The sequence below is a fragment of the Mus musculus genome, chromosome 10 (assembly GCF_000001635.26).
Source record: "Mus musculus strain C57BL/6J chromosome 10, GRCm38.p6 C57BL/6J".
Classification (NCBI taxonomy): domain Eukaryota; kingdom Metazoa; phylum Chordata; class Mammalia; order Rodentia; family Muridae; genus Mus; species Mus musculus.
In genome coordinates, this window is record NC_000076.6 from 49,260,385 (window position 1) to 49,283,578 (window position 23,194).

The 23,194-nt window shown below is 34.2% G+C and overlaps 1 protein-coding gene across 15 annotated transcripts in view; it reads right to left on the reverse strand.

Annotated features, from left to right (window-relative positions):
* Positions 1-23,194, reverse strand: part of Grik2 (glutamate receptor, ionotropic, kainate 2 (beta 2)) — a 696,482-nt gene that overhangs the window by 166,705 nt on the left and 506,583 nt on the right. For 10 of the 15 annotated variants that reach the window (XR_001779464.2, XR_001779465.2, XM_011243120.3 and 7 more), the window contains 2 exons: positions 12,356-12,579; positions 2,226-2,330 (listed from right to left, as the gene is read on the reverse strand). Coding sequence is in view for 12 of the 15 variants with exons in the window: in XM_011243120.3 (XP_011241422.1) it covers positions 2,226-2,330; positions 12,356-12,579 (329 nt within the window). In the remaining 3 variants the exon portion in view is untranslated. The remainder of the gene's footprint in view (positions 1-2,225; positions 2,331-12,355; positions 12,580-23,194) is intronic. The other 5 variants (XR_003948597.1, NM_001111268.3, NM_010349.4 and 2 more) reach the window with 1 other exon arrangement.

A 23,194-nucleotide genomic window follows, 5' to 3' on the forward strand; every position in this document is an offset into this window, starting at 1 on the left:
GGAACCTTGAGAATATCATGTTTTGAAGTAATAAATGCCATGTTTTCCTAGATGCTACACTGAATTTAAATCTTATGTATAAACCATTCCTGGAAGATCAGTAGTTTTTTTTTTTTTTTCTACTTTTAGATTTTACAAAAGTTTAGCTTTTTTATTATTAAAATGTATGTATATTTCCAAGATTTAGTTGAACATTATTTAACTGATTTATGCTCCTTACCATTTTATCTATTTGCTGATATTCATTTTCCTGAATTTTTTAGAATTGTGCTTAGCAGTCTCATTGCCTTCAGAGTGGGTAAATCTAGTTTTTTGTTTGTTTGTTTGTTTTGTTTTGTTTTGTTTTGTTTTGTTTTGTTTTGTTTTGTTTTGTTTTGTGGTGACAGGGTTTCTCTGTTAGCCCTGGCTTTCCTGGAACTCACTCTGTAAACCAGGCTGGCCTCGAACTCAGAAATCTGCCTGCCTCTGCCTCCGAAATGCTGGGATTAAAGGCGTGTACCACCACTGCCCGACTAAATCTAGTTCTTATATTTGCAATCATTAATGGAAAAATTCCAGGACAAAATGTTAGGAAAAGTTTAATTAAATTAACTGGTTTATTTATTGCATGATACTTACTGTTATGTTGTCAGTAGTGACTCTCAGAGAAGTCAATATCTAGACTGACCATAATTGGCCGTAGACTTCTTCCCCTCTTCCTAAAGGCAGATTTATTTAACAGTTGCTGTTTTGTAAAATGTGTCCTGGTATGTATCATAATACATTATCCCTCTAGGAGTGGGGCATAAAATTCTTAGCAATCTTTTCTTTATGGCTTAAAAAAAGTTGAGGAAAATACTGCTGTCTCAGAATATTCCATATTAAAGAATTACTTTCACCAAGACTGAATATTTTTTAATACCACATAAGACGTTACAGTGACACCTGAAAGTAAGTTGATAAATTCTTACATGTTAATATAAACCTTTACTTATTCCTATAATCCTAGCACTTGGAAGGCCAGGGAAATGTTTGAGGAGAGCATTGCCATAGGTTAATTCAAGGCCAGATTGGGCAATTCTATGGGATACTACTTTGTTCTTCTGTAAGCCCAGGTGGCAGTCACTGCCAAAAACATATCCCATGGTATTATCAATTTTCTGTTCTATAAAACTCTTGAGATCACAATATGTTACAGATAATTCTCAATTGTCAATAATTTCAAATATTAAGGCATGAGTAAAGAAGTGTTTCTTCCTAAGGAAAAAACAGGAGCTCGAGCTGGAGAGAAAGCCCAGTGTTTAAGAGCTCTTGCTGAGGACTCCGGTTTGAATCCAGCATCCACATGCAGCTCACAAGCCTCTGTTACTCCATTTCTAATACCATTTTCTGTCTTCTGTGGGCAAAGCTTTTGTTTTCTGTTTTCTTTTTAGGTATAGGATATTGCTGATGCCCAGTGTGATGAAACCGTTGCTGTGAGGACAATGCTGCCAGCAACACATCCCAGCAGCCTAAAAATGAGCTGTTTTGATCTTTCCTTATTTACAGCAATCAAACACACACACACACACACACACACACACACACACACACACATCCCACACTTATTTAAATAAATATTTTGTCAAGTTTCTTTTAACTGCACATGAATTTAGTTTTTTAACCAAACCAGGCTCTGAACCAATTACTAAGCCTGCAGAGGACAACTCTCAGTTCCTATGAAAACGTTACTGAATACTTTAGAACAATATATTTCTCTCACAATAAATTATAAAAATTATTACTATGGAGAGTATGTCATGATGTAAAATTGTCCAGTAAAGAATCACTTCTACATTAGTAAATAAAGCACAACAATTTGTAAACAATGAAATCACCCAAAACTGAATTATTTATGGCACATTTTCTTCCCTTCACAGATATTTTCATATGCAGTTGTCTTTAAATAACACCTTAACACTTTTTAAAAACAATTTCATACTTTCAAAGATACCAATTTATACTCATGCTGATAAAGGCTAATCAGAATTTATGGTTAGAAATGCTTCATGTAACTTGTTAAAACACAATTTCTCTGCCACGCTTTCTAGGCTCTAGCCTTCCCCACTCTTTTCTAAAAATCTTCTATGTTCTGCACATTAGCACTTTCTACATGGTCTGCTGCAATTCACTTTTATATCTTATTTTTTCCATTCTCCAGGAGATGTAAAGGAGTAGCATGCAGAAGTCCCCTCACCCTGACTTACAAACACAATTCCATGTAGCTTTCCAAATGCTGTGTGCAGAGACACCTTTGGCTATGGTGATAGTGACTGCAGTTGGGATATTTAAACCATGAAAATTTGCTTTGTCTATAAAACAAAAACTCATTCACAGACACAGGCAATTAATATGTTATCTGTATATTAATATATATATATGTATACTATTCCTGAATAAGTATGAAATTTAAAAATAAGAATTGAATACATTTTCCATATTTAACATGGATATTAACTGGTACCCTTAATGCCAGTAAGTTATTTGGAATCAATAAATGGATAAAGAGAGATTAATGAAATGATAAGAATGATAATATTCACAGATTTGAATGTATTGATGAAAGTAATTTAATTTATGGAAAAGGAACTAAACATGATAAAATAATGAACATCTTTGAAACATAGGGCTTTGTTAAAAATAACATTTGTAGAAAATTAACTTTAACAATAGAGTATAATATACTGATCAATGTTAATATATTTAAAATTGATAATCCTGTACAGCAATATGTTGTTTATTTAATTTTGTCTCTAATTGTTTCTTTTATTTTGTGGCTTAAAAATATTTATTACAATCATCTACATATTATGCAAAAATTTAGGAATGTAATAATATTGTCGCTATTGAGTTTTTATATAGATAGATTTCAACATAAAAGAAAAATTAATTTTATTCTGAAAACTAGAATCTACTTTTGAAATTATACAATGATTTTTATGCTAGTCCATTAGATGGCCATCAATAATTTAACTGCACAATTACATTCAAATAAGAGTGGCTTTAAATTGAGAATTACTAAAGACAAAGTTGAGATTTCAATGCTGTGTAATAAACATTTAACTTTATCTTACAAATTACTTCTTACCCAGTTAAATATTTTTGAATAACACTCTAAACATTAAAACTGTTATTTTAAATAAAATCAGCAATCTTTCATTATATGTTCCTTGTAGACTTACAGAGCAGAGGTAAGTGAGTAGCTTGTAATATCCACACTAAGGGTATGTAAAGCTTTAAGTCCAGCATCAAAGCCTTAGGGCTGGCTGACTGATACAGCAGGTCATGAGGTGTCTAATACTGTAGCATGAAACAGACTATACATTTTTGTATAAAAAATGGCACTCAAAAGAGAAGTAATGTCTGATATAAATACATTATTTAAGTATTAGAAATGATTTAACTGATGTTATCAGGATTACAGAACACATTAATCAGTAGATATAGGCATGCAAGGTCCATAATTTCTTCTTTTACTAATATTGTAAGGATAAGCTTTATTTTTGTGAGCACTTCGAGAGATTTTTCATTTGTAAACTTTCTGCTTTTTCACCTAAAAAGTCAGAAATGTCTTGAAAATATGCTGTGTTGTATAAACCAATAAAGTGTCTTAATGTTACAATATAGCATAATGGATCTTCAAATGACAAAGTGTCTTAATATACATATGTATACTCTGTATGAAGTATATACAAAATCAACAAAATATCTTAGTATTAAAATGTAGTATGTTGTATCAACAAATAGTAAAGTGTCTTAATCTTAGTTATATACACTGTGTATGTATCATATCAACAAATCATAAGTGTCTTAGTATTGCACTGTAGCATATTGTATCAACTTAATAGCATGTATGTGCACTGTGAATACTTCAAAGTTCCTAAGAAAGCTGAAACATATTTGAAAATCAATTATTTTACTTTTCTCTACACTATTCAAAATAAGAACTACCAAAATGACTGTTATTAAATTCTCTACAACTAGATTTGAAACATAACTTTCAAACCTTTTCAATTAAATGGTTGATTTGAAGCCCTAATTAAAACTGAAAGAGTTATATGAACACTTTATAATGAACATTTTTCTTGGAGTGGGACTCTTATGTAACTATCCACCTATAAACAGAATTCTACTTTTCTTTATTATTTTCAAATAACAACTCAGTTTAGCAATTGGATAAGCTTACATTGAAACAAACCTCCCACCACCCCCAAGCTGAACACCAATAATATTAAGGGAAGCCAGGAAACACTTACCTAATTTATTAGGTTAAAATAATATTCAGGTGCATATTCTGAACCAACTTAGATGACAGTTGTAGCCCAACTGTTTATAATATTTATCATGCCAGTAACATTGAAAACCTACCATTTCACCTTTGCTTCAAATATTAAATGTATTAAACTAATAGGAAATTGTGTTGTAAGTTCATTCTCCTTATGTTATCATCTTGGAGTTGAACGAAGTCAGGACAGAAAGTAATAGATAATTTTCGTAAAATAATTAATTTAGATCTATATATTATTTTTTCTAATGATAACAAAAACCTGTAATGTCAAAGTTAGAAAACCTGTAAAATTATGCTTTCTGCAGATTAGAAGTGAAAGTCTGTATTCAAAGTACATTGGGTTAAATATATTCATTCTAGTTTTAAAGTATGAATACATGTAATTACTACATTAGTGAGACTTTTTAATCACAAAGAGTATGAGGTTAATCTCTGTATTTCTAAGTACACATAAGCAACAGGATTGATCTGAAAACAATTTAATTTGAATGATGTAATTATGTAATGGAATGTAAAAAATTATAGCAATTAAGGTGCTGTGGCATGCTCTAATGAATGAAGTTGTGCTGGCTGATGACGCTGTATCACCTACTCATTAATAATTTGGATAGAGTGCATTATTTCACATCACTTGAAAAAAATAAAGTCATAAATCACCACTAATTATTTCTTTTAGTTTTCATTTAATATTGATGGAACTACTCCCACATACATAAATTATGAGGATATCAAAATAATATAAAATAGCATTTGATTTTCTCCATGAATTTCACAAAGACTTGCTATTTTGTAACCAAACGAAACTGACAATTTTTAAGAAGAGAATGCAGGTATGTCCATAGGACGGGCATGTAAGGCAACAGGTTTTACTAATGTCTTTTTCTACATGCTGAAACATTCTGGAAATATATTTTAACACTTCTTATTTGTAAGGCTAGTAAAAAATAACAATGGATATCCTTTTCACATGAACCTAAAAGTTATTTCAAGAAATTATCCTTTTGTATAAGAGTATACAGATAATTTGGATGAGAAAATGCTAAAGCATTGTTTCAAAACTTCAAGTGATAATAAAAGCTTTTTTTTTAATTTTTAGGAAAATCAAGAAATGAATTTAACACTTTAAGAAAAACAACATAATGTAATTTTTGTTTTACTCTATTTTCAGTGAGCTTTCTAAATTTGGTTTCTTTAGAAAAGCCTTCCCTTCTATAACAACAGATAGGAATTTTAAAAGGAGAAAAACACTTTTGCTTTTCTTTGTGCCAGAGGCATGTAACAGGGCCTGGTATATATTACTCTATAAAGACATAGTTGAATAAAATAGGAGAATACATCATTGTCTCTGTGATTCTCAGTGTAACCTGTTTGCATACTGTTCAGAATACTTTTATTCTCTTTCAGAACTTTCCTCCACATGGATTGGAGCAAAAGGCTACATACACAAGAGAATGTGTATTTAGAAAAACTCATGAAATAATGTAATGACAGTAAGACAATAGCTTTAGGACATAATTAAAGTCATATGTACAATAAAAAATGCCTAGAATATATTTTTATATTTTTGAAGAAAAATGCCATTTAGGAGCACACATTTTCATTGTTGAAAATATACAGAAAAACCAAACCAAATCACTAGTGCATTTTCTCTTGGTGTTTTAATGGTCCTCCTGCACATAGTCTATTGTTCCAAAGGAGGGTTGCATACAATACTTTTGGCCTGTCTTGAGTAGACAGTGGAGATTTATCTGCTTCACATGCAATAGAATAAAAGTACACTGATGCCTGAAGGCCAGTAAATTAAGAACCTTTGTTAGTGTGACTGTGAAACCACCTTCCCTCCCAAACAGTTTTTCCAGGGTCTGTGGGAAAACAGAGGCATTGTTTTGAAAGCTGACAAGCCAAGCCATGTAAGGGGGCAGCTTCTGAAGAGCCTTTCTCAGAACTTCAGCTGAGGAAATGGAGCTTCTTGGAAACTAAGAAACATCCAGGAATAAGTATATGATTTGTGGCAAATATGCTTCATTTTCCTTAGCTAATTGAACTTCTTAATAAACTTATAATAGGGTTTCTTTCTCAAAGTCTAAAGAGAGAAATGGATAGAATTACACAGAGTAGAACAGGAATAGAGGTGGGTCTGAGTGGGACAGAACTTAACAGAACAGAATGGAATAGAATGAAAGGAACTGGAATGGAATGGGACAGAATGGAGTAGAATGAACAGGAGAGATAAAAGGGTTGGGAAACAAACCTTGTGTTCTATTGTTCTTGGTTTGCTAACAGCTTAGCCTAAATTAACTGATAGCAGATAAGAATATATAGTGGCAATTGCCAAGGCTATACTACACTGCAAATAATAAATTTTTCAATATTACAACTTAATAAGCATGAAACTTCAATACATTAAAAATAACATATTTATTGTATAAAACTTTGATTTGATAGTTAGATATTATATATCTTCTTAATGGACACCAGTCATTACAGGTTGCACATAGACCTCAGAAACTTTTTGTCATAATATTTGTAGACTGGGCATATGAGAGTTATCCTGTTGCAGGAGTCTCTGGTCTCAGTTGTGTTATTAGATCAAGAATAGACATCAAAGGTAAATGGTATATATATATAACATTAGAAAACTGGACAATTAGTTATCCTCTAATTCATTGATTTTTTTTTTGTCTTAGCAGTAAGAAAAAATAATTTGGGAACCTGACTGTACATCAGTGGCTGATCATTTATCCTGCACGTGCAAGGCCTTGGGTTTGTCACAAAGGACTACAAGCAAATAGAAGGGGTAAAGGGGAGAAAAATAATTTAAGTTTATTTGGAATATAATTTTTAGCCATGTAAATACTAGCAAAAGATGTAAAAATTTTCTCAAACTAAATGGCAACAATTATTTGATTACAGAAGATCACTTAAAAATTCACTGTAATCTTATATTGTCTTTGCATTACTTATTTTTCTTCTAATTTGTATTTTTTAATGTCCTGTAATTATAAAACCGAGAGTTGAAAAACATTTTTATTATGACCTCTAGGAATTAGAACTGACCTCCTGCTCATAGTCCTATGATTTCAGTCAAGATCTCTGTTGCCTGAAATACCTATGTAACAGTTTTAATCAAAGGTGATTTCACTCAGTCCCAATTGGCTTTGTTCTAACACAACAAACAAAATCAAAATATCTACCCTATAACAATGGCCATTTTCTAAGTTGAGGTTGAAAGGATGTGTTGTTTTCTAATTGGATTAGCAAGTGACTACTGAGATAAGGAAATAATTTCCCTGTAGTCTTAGCCTCATGATGTATAAACCCATTTTAGTCTGTAGTTTGAGCATGCCTTTTGATAAAATCTGTGACGACCATTAGACAAATCTGAATACACAATCAGTTTTAATGATCCTTTTCATGTGTGTAAGAGGCATATTAAAACAGAAATTACTAAAAACCAATTTTGAAAACATTCTAGGATGATTGCTAAATGGGAAGGAAAAAGCAAGTATGTTTCCATAAAATGTATCTCTCTGAAAAAATCACATTTTTAAAAAATATGGAAAAGCCTTACCTAAGCAATGTTAAAGAAAGGTAGATTTAAATGGTGTCCTGAGTAAGAGATTGGAAACTTTGTGGTACAGGCACACAACAAAATTGGCATTTCACTTCGATGTGGCAACAGTTCTTGTGACAGTCAGTTACTTTGAACATCTACTAAAATACAGGTATCCATTCCTTAGTACATAATAGCCCATTGTTGACAGTGTCCATAAGATGTCACCAATAATTGCAATGGGGATATAAAAGCTACAATAATAAAAGGAACTAAAATCAATGCTAATGTGAACATTTTGGACATGGGTTTCTGAAGTCAGTAAACCATCAAAGATAGTGTTTAAAACCAAAGAGTTGTAAGAGGAAGACAGTTTTGGTTTTAAATTATAAGGACTCCACATGAGACAATGGCTTGACATTTTTGTGATAAAAAGCCATGTTAGAACTAAAGTGCAAGACATTCTCAGAAGTAACTGCAATTATAAAACTTCAGGAGATATTAAGAGTTAATTCCTCACTACTTTACTCAATAATGTAACAGGTATTATCATAATATTCTAAAAAAAAACATAAAAAGTAAGTGACATAAAATATATAATGTTTTTAATTTAGAAAGTAAAACTTTCTATTTTCAGCACATCAAATATTCTTTAGTTTGGTATTCTGTTGAAGAAACAAATCGTTTAATATTATTTGGTTTTATTTATATTTTCTTGTGGGTGATTGTATTGTTTTGTTCAGATAAGAAGCCTAAAGTGTAGTTGTGTATCAAGATTCTTATAAAAGTTGGTGTAAGAATGCTATTTCTTTTCAGGTTGTTTACGGTTCAGTTCCTGACTAATTCTTACTGTTCAATCCTGTTGGAAGAAAATGTGTACATCACTATTCCTTCATTTGGATTCTGATATCCACTATGCATCTCTGTACTACAAACTGCAAAAATCCCAAAACAAAATTTGGATACAGAATTTCAGGATCTCTGGTTGCCCTTGAGATATCTATGGTTAAAAGAAAATTTCTCTGCTATTTATGGGAATTTCATTTAATGGGAACTTAACCCAATTTATAAATAACTTATTGTTAGCAATTTATATTTGTTTAATGTGGGAAATATTTGAAGCAAGGTGAAAAACACATCTTGAGTGGGTGCCATGATCAGCCTTTTCATGTGACTAACTATATCTCACTAGTAATATAACTAAATTAAAGTAAATGACAAAGAAAGACATGGGTAAGATTAAGAAATAGTATAATTAAGTGAACCCTATCACAGACAAGAGTTATTTCTGTCTGTCAAGAATAAATGCTAAGATATGTGGAACAGCGACAGTTATTATCTAGAAAGAAATACCCCAGCCTTTCACCTATGCATAAACGAGTTCTTAGTAATTCAGAGAAGGATGCTGATTGTGTCATTATGCTACAAATAATATTTCAGGTATTTATAAAGGTCATATGACATAGTAAACAACATAAAGGTATCTGAAACATCGTTTTCTTGGTAACCATTCAAGGTACCTAGAAAATTTGTAAAGTACTTGTATGTATGTTTCTTTGAAATTAAAGATAAGAAAAATATTTTAACGAATAACAAAATTATATACTTTAAAATTGAGCTATAAATGAATAAATGTTACCAATTTCTATCAAGTTTAAAATTTTTATTAAACTAATATTATTAATATAATAATATAGCCTGCATTAACTCGGTATTAGAAGACTGATAATAATTTGTCTATTGACTACTATTTATAATTGATGTTTTGTATGTTTAATATATATCATTTTATGAATATAATTTAATTTATAGAGAATCCTTAAAAGTATAGATTTAGGAATATTATTTATATATATATATATATACATATATATATATATAAAATTACTAAAAGCATATATATACGTATATATATATGTATATATATATATATATATATATATATGCTTAATGAAAGAATATTTTCTTGAAAGTACCACATGGTAGAATTCTTAATATAATATAATATAAATAATATACACATATATATGTATATAAATATATTTATTATGTATGTATAAATCTATTAATATATGTGTACATCTATGGTGGATTATATTTTTATATTAATAGAAGTGGGAAGACCCACCCTAAGTATAGATGCAAATTTTTCTGGCCTGATCCCCTAGACTATATAAAAGAAAGAGTCTCTACTGTGCTGCACAAAGATTTCATTGCTATCTGCAGACATAGTGTGACTAGCTGCTTCATGCTCTGCTGATTCAACTTCCTACCATTGATGTCTGTGGCTTCTAATATGAGCTAAAATAAACCCGTTCTCTTTTAATGTTTTGGTCACTGTAGATTACTACAGCAACATTAAGAAAAACTAAGATATAAACCTATAAGTTTTGTTTGTTTGATTATTTGTTTTCCACACTAGGGTTAGCAAATGCTAGGCATATGCCATGCCACCATAAAATAGGTTTCTTTCTCCTTTCCATATTAATGGAATATTAAAGAATGCACTGAATACATAAGTATTAAAAAATACCACATCTTCAGTAATAATGTTAGTGATTAAGTGTATATCTTTGCATTATATAATTTTAACTCCAAAGTAAAATGAAAATTTTGTAATTTTTAAAATTCAAAACAATTATTATACTTCTCCTTGATTTAGAAGAGCAATTAAGCCATAACCAATGCATTTCCTCTGAACTTGTGTTTTATAGGTTGCATCCATACTAGAAGAACAAATTTTATACAAACTCATTTGAATTTTGGGCTCACTCTAAAAATTTACCTGAACATAGTCATTCTTCTGCTAATCTTAACTTTAAGCATTTAGTTTTAAAAATTGGACATACTTTAGACAATGTAATTATTAGCAATGATAAGAAAACATATTCTGAGAACTTACATATATATTTATATTCTTTACCAAGACTGTTAAATATCATACATTTATTAATAAAATACCTATGAGTTTTCTAATAAAATTTTGTTTTGCTTTACTTTTTTAGATATTTGATAGATTATTTTCCTATCTTTGAGTAAGAAGGTACAGCAGGATAATTTCAACATTAAATAGCTAGTAATAAATATACTCAGAAACTCTCTTAAACTTAGAGGCAATTGAAAATGTCAAACTACATGACTTTATATTTTAAATGCAATAAAATGTCATGTCTTTAAATGATATTTCTTTTTTATCTATTTAATCAATAAAGGTAACACGTCAAATTAACATTTCCATTTTCCAAAAACTGAGAGTTATAAAAATATTTTGAACAGCTGGAAAAATCTGATATTTAAACAACACGTCTTTTATTAGTTAATATATCTGAAGCTGGAAAATGAATTCAAGAGTCTAGATCATATGTTCCAAGCTAAGTAGTACTGTTTTTAACATAACTGGTTCCTTTATGCTTCCTCAGGACAGTGTTAGATGCCTTTCTTCTAGGCTTTATTTATACAGAGTAGGTTCATGTGAAGACACAAAAGAATGGTTGTTCTGTGTTCTAGGTGGAAAGTGTTATAGGGCTGCACTAATTCTACAAACACCCAATCTTAATTCTCTGAATACTTATGAAGTAGAGTGGCTTGTTGTAGTAACTGAACAAATATTTATCCAAAGGTAATACAAACGATCTTTTTGATTCTTATTCATTGATCACAGAAAAGCAGAAATTAAAAGGTTGTGTATTTCAAACTCTAAATTCTAATTTTGAGGAAGAATAAAAAACTACAAAAAGTAAAACCTTTAAGAGGCTCTACTATACAATTTCAATTGCTGTATGGCTGCTTAATAGAAATAAATGCAAATTATAGTGGTCTTAAGTTGTCAAATCTCAACATTAAACTAGTTAAGTAAAATGATAAATATATAAAATATGTTATACACACTTTATTTTATTGTTTATCTAAATAAAAAACTAGTAAACTCTACTACTAGGAAAAGTGCATTGACTTTACCATAAAATTTTAAAAGAGGACAACGATTTTCAAAAGCATATTAATAATAAAACTGAAAAAATATGATTTCTTATTTAACATTGACTATGGGGCACATAAATGCATATAGTCATAGATTATGAAAATTTCTATCAACATAGATGTTTACATCTAAAATTATAATTATTTTTCCATAAAATATATAATCTAAAAAATATAATGGGCTTCAGTGTCATTATGGCAGCCATAAAAGTATGAATCTTGCGACATAATTATAATCTCAAATAAAGAAGAAGAAAACTAAATTTTAACTATTTGGACTCCTTTTAGAGTTTGGTTAAAAAGAGAAAAATACTTCCTACCACATTTGCAGCTTACTGACACAACCAGCATGCTTTCTGCCCCAAAAGGCAGCCTACTCATGTGATTCTTAGAAGTTTGGTAGTCTTCAGCACCCCAGGAGAAAGAAAGACAAGAAAGGAGATTGTGACTTTTGACAATTATTAGTTAGAAAAAAGAGGTAACAATTGCCAAAAAAATCACAAAAGTGAGCATGTTACCTGGCTATGACAAAGAGCACACAACTGACACCCAAGTAAGCCAGCAGAATATACATCCAGATATCAGGGGAGAGAGGATTCAGGAAGGAGAAGACGCCTGGGTTTGTACCATTGGGCTTGCGGTACAAAATACTTATTCCAAGAGTCATAAACGGCTTTGAAAAGTCGATGACCTTCTCACGAACATAGGTAATAGCCAGTGGAGCAACTGCAAGGTCAGCTTTCTGTAGAGGGAAACATAAAAAGGAAAAAAGGAAACAAAATATTGCTAAGTCTCCAGTAAAATGTTTATAATTAAAGACTTCATATATGAGAATTTCTGTAATGATTATGGTAAGATCAACAACATTCTTTACTATTTAAGAAGTTACCCATTCCTATCTGATTCCAGATTTCTATATCAGTCTTCATAAGTTAGGAAAAGAAAAGAAAATTTTGAGAATAAAAAAATGAAACCATTGTATATACAATAAATGACATTTTCTTATTGAAACGTCAGGGGGTTTTTTTTTGTTTGTTTGTTTGTTTTGTTTTGGTTTTTTGTTTTTTTACTGTATACCTTAACAATCATTTTTATCTATTATATCTGCCTACATATATTGATTGAATGGCAACTTCAGCATAATTATATCAACTTCTTTAGCTTAGAATCAAAGAAACTTTTTCTGGGCCAACAGGATGGCTCAGCAAGTATAGATACTTGCTACCATGCCTAACAACCTGAGTTCCATCACAGAAACACATATGGTAAGAAAAACCAGACAAGTCGTCTTCTGAATTTTATGTTCATAGGTGCATACTGCCAACAATCATAAAAGAGCTCATAATGCATTTGTGCTTATACATCCGTGCATGCACACACACATACAGACACTATAAGTATTTATTAATAAATTATAATTTTTAAAGAAAATACAGAAGAGTTTGTCTTAAACATGTAATCTTTAAATGATTAAAATATTCTTTAAGTAATTTAAATATGATTGTTCCAACTACCCCAAAGTTTTATTTCTATTCCTTTAATTTGTTTTATATCATGATCATTTAATAAAAAATCCCTAAAGCCCTGCCTAAACCACATTAGAAAATGAGTTTTTTCTTTTGTCTTTTTGTTTTTGCCTTTTTTCACATTATCTCCTTTTATTGAAAATAGATTTTTTTCATACACTATGTTCAGATTATGGTTTCTTCTCTGTGAATTCTTCCCAGGTCCTCCCCTCTGCCTCGTCTACCTAGATATATGCCCTTTCTTTTATCATTTAGAAAAAAATTAGGCTGCTAAAAGTTTATATCATGACAAAATAAGATTTCAAATTTTCAAAAAGTTGTTAAACTTCCATTGTATTTTAAATATATTAAAATACCAATGCTTTTAAGTCACCATTTTACATTCACATATCCAGGGGGAACTGATGCTCTAAACATTGATGGAAGTGACTTCTTCAGAAACACACTGCTCTACCTAAGGCTAGAAGCCAACAACCCCACCACAGATATCAAATGACTTTCCAGATTGTTCCCAGATCCCCAACAGCAGTCTTTCCCATTGCTCAATATTCTAGCCCACAATTCTGTTATCAAAGGCCAGTTAGATAACTGGAACCAAGCAGCCCTTTGCTCTACCAGAAGTCATGCTTGTACCTGGAAACCCAGAGGCCACACAAGTACCCAGAATATCAGAAATACCCTGCTTTACCAGAGACTACAATACCCTAAACCACACAGGCCAAGTGATGTTGCACAATTCAGACCAAATAGGACATGCCTCTACCCCAAACCTCAGAGGTAATACAGACCTCCAAAACATCAGTAAAAACACCCTAAGGAATAAGAGCTATTTGATCACCAGAAGCATAGACAACTCTGGCAAGAAGACCTGAATGGAAACAGAAGCCAAGGGAAAATACATCCATCCAATTAAGACTTACTCAGAAATTAGGAAACTAAACCTAAATTATCACAAACCCACATTCATACAGATCAGTGAAAGAACAATTAACAATAGCCAGGGCAATGCAGTACCACCAAAACTCAGCTATCCCACTAGGTCAAGTCCTTCATAGTCTAACACAGCTGAAACACAGAAACACAGAAACACACACACATGAAAACCAATGTTATGAATATGACGGAGGCCCTTAAAGATGAATTGAATAAAATCCTTAGAGAGATTCAAGAAAACAAAAACAATAAGGGGATTTTTTTTTAAGAAAGCCAAGGAAGGGGGGTGGGGATCAGAACAGATGAAGGAAGTGAACAAAACTGTAAACAAACAAGCAAAACAAAAACAAATTTACAACAAAATCAAATACAAGCAATATATTTCTTCTAACTCAGCCCTACAGAGGATACTAGAATGAAAAATACAACACAAGGGGGTAAACTACACCCCCCCAAACCACAAGAAATTAGTCATTTCACAACAAACCCAAGAGAATCATTAACACATATCATCACCTCCAACAACAAAAATAACAGGATCTAACAATTATTTTTCTTAGTTATCTCGCAACATCAAAATTCCTCAAAAAAAAAAAAAAAAAAAAAAAAAAGATACAAGGTAAGAGACTGGATACATAGGATCCAGCATTTTGCTGCATACAAGAAACACACATCAGCAACAAAGACATGCACTACCTGTGAGCAGAGGGCTGGTAAAAAGTTTTCCAAGGAAACAGTCATCATGAGTTTTGCAGGCTAATTGAAGAAACTAGAAAATATCATCCTGAGTAACTCAGACCCAAAATGACATGCATGATATGTGCTGACTAATAAGTGGCTATTAGCCAAAAAAGAACAGAATACCTAGGATACAATCCACAGAACTCAAGAAGGTTAACATTCAGAAGAGCCCAACTGAGAATGTTTAAATCCTACTTAGGAGGAAGAAGAAAACAATCATTGGAGGCAGAGAAAAGGAGGAATCAGTGGGAGAGAGGGGAGGAGGAGGGGCATAGGGAAACCTGATTAGGTATGTGTGGAGGTGGTAGACAAGAGAGAAACCTTAAGGGCCAGCAGAATGAATGCAAATATGCAGCCTCTCATGGGTGGGAACTGAAGGGACCCTCTAGAAAGTATGAGAGAATAGGGAGGTGAGAGACTCTCAGGACTCAAAAGAAGGGACCTTAGATGAAATGCACAAGAGTGGGGAGAGATTATTCATAGAATCTACCTCCAGTAGAGAGACACAACATCAATTGGAAGCATGGGGTTGCCATCCCACCATGGAAGCTCTGACCTGTCTAAAAGAACTGTGGGGACAAAAATGGAGAAGAAACTGAGGAACGTAGTCCACTGACTGATTCAACTTTGGATCCATCTCAAGGGAAGGCTCTACGGCTTGACACTATTACTGATGATATTGTGATCTTACAGGCAGGAGCCTCACATGGCAATCCTCTGAGAGGCCCAACAAGCAGATGAGTAAGACAGATGCAGATACTTACTCTCAACAATTAAACTGAAATCTGGAACTTCTGTTCTTGAATTAGGGAAAGGCTGGAAGAAGCTGAGGAGGAAGGAGACCCCATAGGAAGACCAGCAGTCTCAACTAACCAGCAACCATGAGCTCTCTCAGACAGTGAGCTAACAACCAGGCAGCATACCAACTCTTGTCAGAGGCCCCTGACATATTCAGCAAAGGAGTTCCTACTCTGGCCTCAGTGGAAGAAGATATACCTAACCCTCCAGAGATTTGAGGCCCTTGGGAGTGGGGAGGCCTAGTGATGGAGGCATCCTCTTGGAGACAGGGTTGAGAAAGAATGGTATGAGGAACTGTGGGAGGGCTGATGGGATTGCAAAATTTCCAAGTAATAAAAAAAATGTTTAACATCCTTAGTCATCAGGGAGATGTAAATCAAAACAACCCTGAGATTCCATCTTAAACCAATCAGCATGGGTATGATCAAAAATTGAAGTGATAGCACATGCTGGCAAGGATGTGTAGAAAGGAAAACATTCCGCCATTGCTGGTGGGATTGCATATTGATAAAAACACTCTGGAAATCAATTTGGAGGTTGCTCAGAGAATTGGAAATAGAACTACCTGAAGACCAGCTATAGAGTTCCTTGGCATATATCATAAAGATGCTCCACCATCCATAAAGAACAAGTGGTCCACTATGCTTATAGCAGCCATATTCATAAAAGCCCAGAACTAAAAGCAATTCAGATGTCTCTCAACTGAATAATGGCTGCAGAAAATATGGTTCATTTACACAGTGTGATTCTATTCAGCTATTAAAAACGAGGACATCATGAATTTTTCAGGCAAATGGATGTTACTAGAAGATATTATCCTGAGTGATATAATCCTGACCCCAGAGGACATGCATGTTATGTACTTACTGATAAGTGGATATTAGTCAAAAATTACTGAATACCCATGATTCACTCCATAAACCTAAAGAAGTCATATAAAAAGGAACACCCAAGTAAGGATGCTTCAATCCCACTTAGAAGGGAGAAAATAATCACAAGAGGAAAATGGAGGAAAAATCCTGTGTAGGACAGGGGAGAAGGAAGGGCCAAAGAGGGCAGGAGACAAAAGAGAAGTCCAGATAGCCATGAGAATCGATGGATATAAGAGCTTCACATACTAGTAGCTTGACAACACATCTAAAAGCCCTAGAAAAAAAGGAAGCAAATTCACCCAAGAGGAGTAGACGGCAGGAAATAATCAAACTCAGGGGTGAAATCAACCAAGTGGAAACAAGAACTATTCAAAGAATTAACCAAACGAGGAGTTGGTTCTTTGAGAAAATCAACAAGATAGATAAACCCTTAGCTAGACTCACTAAAGGGCACAGGGACAAAATCCTAATTAACAAAATCAGAAATGAAAAGGGAGACAGAACAACAGATCCTGAAGAAATCCAAAACACCATCAGATCCTTCTACAAAAGGCTATACTCAACAAAACTGGAAAACCTGGACGAAATGGACAAATTTCTGGACAGATACCAGGTACCAAAGTTGAATCAGGATCAAGTTGATCATCTAAACAGTCCCATATCACCTAAAGAAATAGAAGCAGTTATTAATAGTCTCCCAACCAAAAAAAGCCCAGGACCAGATGGGTTTAGTGCAGAGTTCTATCAGACCTTCAAAGAAGATCTAATTCCAGTTCTGCACAAACTATTCACAAAATAGAAGTAGAAGGTACTCTACCCAACTCATTTTATGAAGCCACTATTACTCTGATACCTAAACCACAGAAAGACCCAACAAAGATAGAGAACTTCAGACCAATTTCTCTTATGAATATCGATGCAAAAATCCTCAATAAAATTCTCGCTAACCGAATCCAAGAACACATTAAAGCAATCATCCATCCTGACCAATTAGGTTTTATTCCAGGGATGCAGGGATGGTTTAATATACGAAAATCCATCAATGTAATCCATTATATAAACAAACTCAAAGACAAAAACAACATGATCATCTCGTTAGATGCAGAAAAAGCATTTGACAAGATCCAACACCCATTCATGATAAAAGTTTTGGAAAGATCAGGAATTCAAGGCCCATACCTAAACATGATAAAAGCAATCTACAGCAAACCAGTAGCCAACATCAAAGTAAATGGAGAGAAGCTGGAAGCAATCCCACTAAAATCAGGGACTAGACAAGGCTGCCCACTTTCTCCCTACCTTTTCAACATAGTACTTGAAGTATTAGCCAGAGCAATTCGACAACAAAAGGAGATCAAGGGGATACAAATTGGAAAAGAGGAAGTCAAAATATCACTTTTTGCAGATGATATGATAGTATATATAAGTGACCCTAAAAATTCTACCAGAGAACTCCTAAACCTGATAAACAGCTTCGGTGAAGTAGCTGGATATAAAATAAACTCAAACAAGTCAATGGCCTTTCTCTATACAAAGAATAAACAGGCTGAGAAAGAAATTAGGGAAACAACACCCTTCTCAATAGTCACAAATAATATAAAATATCCTTGCGTGACTCTAACTAAGGAAGTGAAAGATCTGTATGATAAAAACTTCAAATCTCTGAAGAAAGAAATTAAAGAAGATCTCAGAACATGGAAAGATCTCCCATGCTCATGGATTGGCAGGATCAACATTGTAAAAATGGCTATCTTGCCAAAAGCAATCTACAGATTCAATGCAATCCCCATCAAAATTCCAACTCAATTCTTCAACGAATTGGAAGAAGCAATTTGCAAATTTGTCTGGAATAACAAAAAACCTAGGATAGCAAAAAGTCTTCTCAAGGATAAAAGAACTTCTGGCGGAATCACCATGCCAGACCTAAAGCTTTACTACAGAGCAATTGTGATAAAAAATGCATGGTACTGGTATAGAGACAGACAAGTAGACCAATGGAATAGAATTGAAGACCCAGAAATGAACCCACACACCTATGGTCACTTGATCTTCGACAAGGGAGCTAAAACCATCCAGTGGAAGAAAGACAGCATTTTCAACAATTGGTGCTGGCACAACTGGTTGTTATCGTGTAGAAGAATGCGAATTGATCCATACTTATCTCCTTGTACTAAGGTCAAATCTAAGTGGATCAAGGAACTTCACATAAAACCAGAGACACTGAAACTTATAGAGGAGAAAGTGGGAAAAAGCCTTGAAGATATGGGCACAGGGGAAAAATTCCTGAACAGAACAGCAATGGCTTGTGCTGTAAGATCGAGAATTGACAAATGGGACCTAATGAAACTCCAAAGTTTTTGCAAGGCAAAAGACACCGTCAATAAGACAAAAAGACCACCAACAGATTGGGAAAGGATCTTTACCTATCCTAAATCAGATAGGGGACTAATATCCAACATATATAAAGAACTCAAGAAGGTGGACTTCAGAAAATAAAATAACCCCATTAAAAAATGGGGCTCAGAACTGAACAAAGAATTCTCACCTGAGGAATACCGAATGGCAGAGAAGCACCTGAAAAAATGTTCAACATCCTTAATCATCAGGGAAATGCAAATCAAAACAACCCTGAGATTCCACCTCACACCAGTCAGAATGGCTAAGATCAAAAATTCAGGTGACAGCAGATGCTGGCGTGGATGTGGAGAAAGAGGAACACTCCTCCATTGTTGGTGGGAGTGCAGGCTTGTACAACCACTCTGGAAATCAGTCTGGCGGTTCCTCAGAAAATTGGACATAGTACTACCGGAGGATCCAGCAATACCTCTCCTGGGCATATATCCAGAAGATGCCCCAACTGGTAAGAAGGACACATGCTCCACTATGTTCATAGCAGCCTTATTTATAATAGCCAGAAGCTGGAAAGAACCCAGATGCCCCTCAACAGAGGAATGGATACAGAAAATGTGGTACATCTACACAATGGAGTACTACTCAGCTATTAAAAAGAATGAATTTATGAAATTCCTAGCCAAATGGATGGACCTGGAGGGCATCATCTTGAGTGAGGTAACACATTCACAAAGAAACTCACACAATATGTACTCACTGATAAGTGGATATTAGCCCCAAACCTAGGATACCCAAGATATAAGATATAATTTGCTAAACACATGAAACTCAAGAAGAATGAAGACTGAACTGTGGACACTATGCCCCTCCTTAGATTTGGGAACAAAACACCCATGGAAGGAGTTACAGAGACAAAGTTTGGAGCTGAGATGGAAGGATGGACCATGTAGAGACTGCCATATCCAGGGATCCACCCCATAATCAGCATCCAAACGCTGACACCATTGCATACACTAGCAAGATTTTATTGAAAGGACCCAGATGTAGCTGTCTCTTGTGAGACTACGCTGGGGCCTAGCAAACACAGAAATGGATGCTCACAGTCAGCTAATGGATGGATCATAGGGCTCCCAATGGAGGAGCTAGAGAAAGTAGCCAAGGAGGTAAGGGATCTGCAACCCTATAGGTGGAACAACATTATGAACTAACCAGTACCCCGGAGCTCTTGACTCTAGTTGCATATATATCAAAAGATGGCCTAGTCGGCCATCACTGGAAAGAGAGGCCCATTGGACTTGCAAACTTTATATGCCCCAGTACAGGGGAACACCAGGGCCAAAAAGGGGGAGTGGGTGGGCAGGGGAGTGGGGGGTGGGTGGATATGGGGGACTTTTGGTATAGCATTGGAAATGTAAATGAGCTAAATACCTAATAAAAAATTGAAAAAAAAAAAAAGAGCTTCCAGGGTTAGGAGATGGAGGGAAATTCTAGAAAGTCCTAGAAACCCAAGATGTGAAAGGCTTTCACAACTCATTGTGGGTGACCTTAGCTGAAATGCCTAAGAGTGAGGAGAAAGAAACTGAAGAGTACAAACTCCAGTGAAAAGAAGGTGACACCAACACACCTTCAAATTTTTTTGACCCAAAATTATTCCTGTCTAGAAGAAATACAGGGACAAAAATGAAACAGAGACAGAAGGAATAGCAAACAATTTGTGGCACAGCTTGAGATCCATCCTTTACTTGGGTACCAAACATTGATCCTATTGCTGATGTATTGTTGTGCTTGCAGACAGGAGTCTACCATGGCTGTCCTCTGAGAGTCTCAACCAGCAGCTGACTGAGACAGATACAGATACTCCAAGCCAACCATTAGACTGAGGTTGTGATTCTCTATAGGAGAGTTAGGGGAAGAATCGAAGGAACTGAAGGGGATGCCAATAGCATAAGAAGAGTTACACTATCAACTCACCTAGACCACTGTGAGCTCCCAGAGACTAAGCCACCAAACAAAGAGCATACATGATCTGGTTAGAGGCCCCTGGTACATATGATGAAGAGGACTGACTGTCTTGTCTAGTCACAGTAGGTGAGTATGTGCTTAATTCTGTAGACTTGATGCCCCAGAGAAGGGGAATGTTGCAGAAGTGGGCACCATCTCACAGGAGGGAGGGGGAAATAGTGTGAAGATCTTTGGAAACGGAGGATTGGGAGGGTGGGATAAGATTTAAGATGTAAATAAATAAAAGTTAATTAAAAGAAATAAAATATGCTCCCAGAAAAAAAAAAGAGTTTAGACAGTGAAAATGTTGTGAAATTTGTAAACAAACAGAAAACATAAATAGAAAAAATACAAACTGAGAAAATGACAGAGATGGAAAATCTAGGTATGTTAATAGGAAATACAGATAAGAGTATCACCAACAGAATACTATATGAAAGAGTGATAGGGCAGATACAATAAAAAAAATTGATACATCAGTCAAAAATGTTCAGTTTTAAGAATTCCTAATACAGAACATGGAGGAAATCTGGGACACTATGAAAATATCAAGCCTAAGAATAATAGGAATAGAAAAAAGGAAAATAATCCCAGTTCAAAGACCAAATTAAAAATATGTATATATTTAAGCAAAGTCATTGAAGAAAAACTTCTTAACCTTAAGTGAACATTGAAAGGTTCAAGAAGCTAACAGAACACCAAATAGTTTGGATCAGAAAGTAAGTTTTCCACATAACATAATAAATAAAACACTAAATATACACAACAAAGGAAGAATTTTAATAACTACAAGGGAAAACTGTCAGGTAATATATAAATGCAGAAGTATTAGAATTACAAAGGAGATATAAAAATCCAGAAGGACCTGGACTTGTAGACTACAGATGTTAGCCCAGACTACTAAAGCCAGCAAGACTTTCAATCACCATAGATTAACAAAACAAAATATTCCATAAGAAATGAAATTTAAATATCTATCATAAATCCAACCCTACAAAAAGTACTGCAAGGAAAACTCCATCCCAAGGAGGCTAATTACACTCATGAAAACATAGAAAATACATAATCTCACAAAAGGAAAAGCTAAAGAAGTGAAGCTTACACACACACACACACACACACACACACACACACACACACTATCAACACCAATCCCAAATCGAAATATCAGAAATTCACAATCATTTGTCATTAATACATCTCAACATTAAAGAACTCAATTTCCCAATAAATAGACACAGGCTAACAGGGTACATTTTTATGCACACTCTAAAAGCACTTAGTTATCAAAGATAGATGTTACCTCAGAGTTAAGGGCAGGAAAACATTTTCCTTATTTTTTTAATTAGATATTTTCTTCATTTACATTTCAAATGCTATCCAGAAAGTCCCCTATACCCTCCCAGTGCCCTGTGGCACAACCCATTCACTCCTGCTTCATTCCTCTGAACTGGGGCATATAATCTTCGCAAGACCAAGGGCATCTCCGCCTCCACCATCTTCTGCTACATATGCAGCTAGAGACAAGAGCTCTGGGGTTTACTGATTAGTTCATATTGTTGTTCCTCCTATAGGGTTGCAGAGTCTTCAGCTCCTTGAATTTCTTTAGCTTTTCCATTTGGAAGCCCTGTGTTCCATTCAATAGATGACTGTGAGCATCCACTTCTGTATCTGCCTGGCACTGGCAAAGCCTCACAAGAGACAGCTATTATCAAAATCCTGTCAGCAAAATCTTGCTGGCATATGCAATAGTGTCTGCATTTGGTGGCTGTTTATGAGATGGATCCCCGGGTGGGGCAGTCTCTGGATGGTCCTTCCTTCTGACTCACCTCAAAACTTTGTAACTCCCTCCATGGGTATTTTGTTCTCCATTCTAAGGAGGAATGAAATATCCACACTTTGGTCTTCCTTCTTCTTGAGTTTCATGTGTTTTGCAAATTGTATCTTGGGTATTCTGAGCTTCGCGACTAATATCCACTTATCAGTGAGTGCATATCATGTGTGTTCTTTTGTGATTGGGTTACCTCACTCAGGATGATGTCCTACACATCCATCCCTTTCTCTAGGAATTTCATGAATTCATTGCTTTAAGTAGCTGCTTAGTACTCCACTGTGTAAATGTACCATAGTTTCT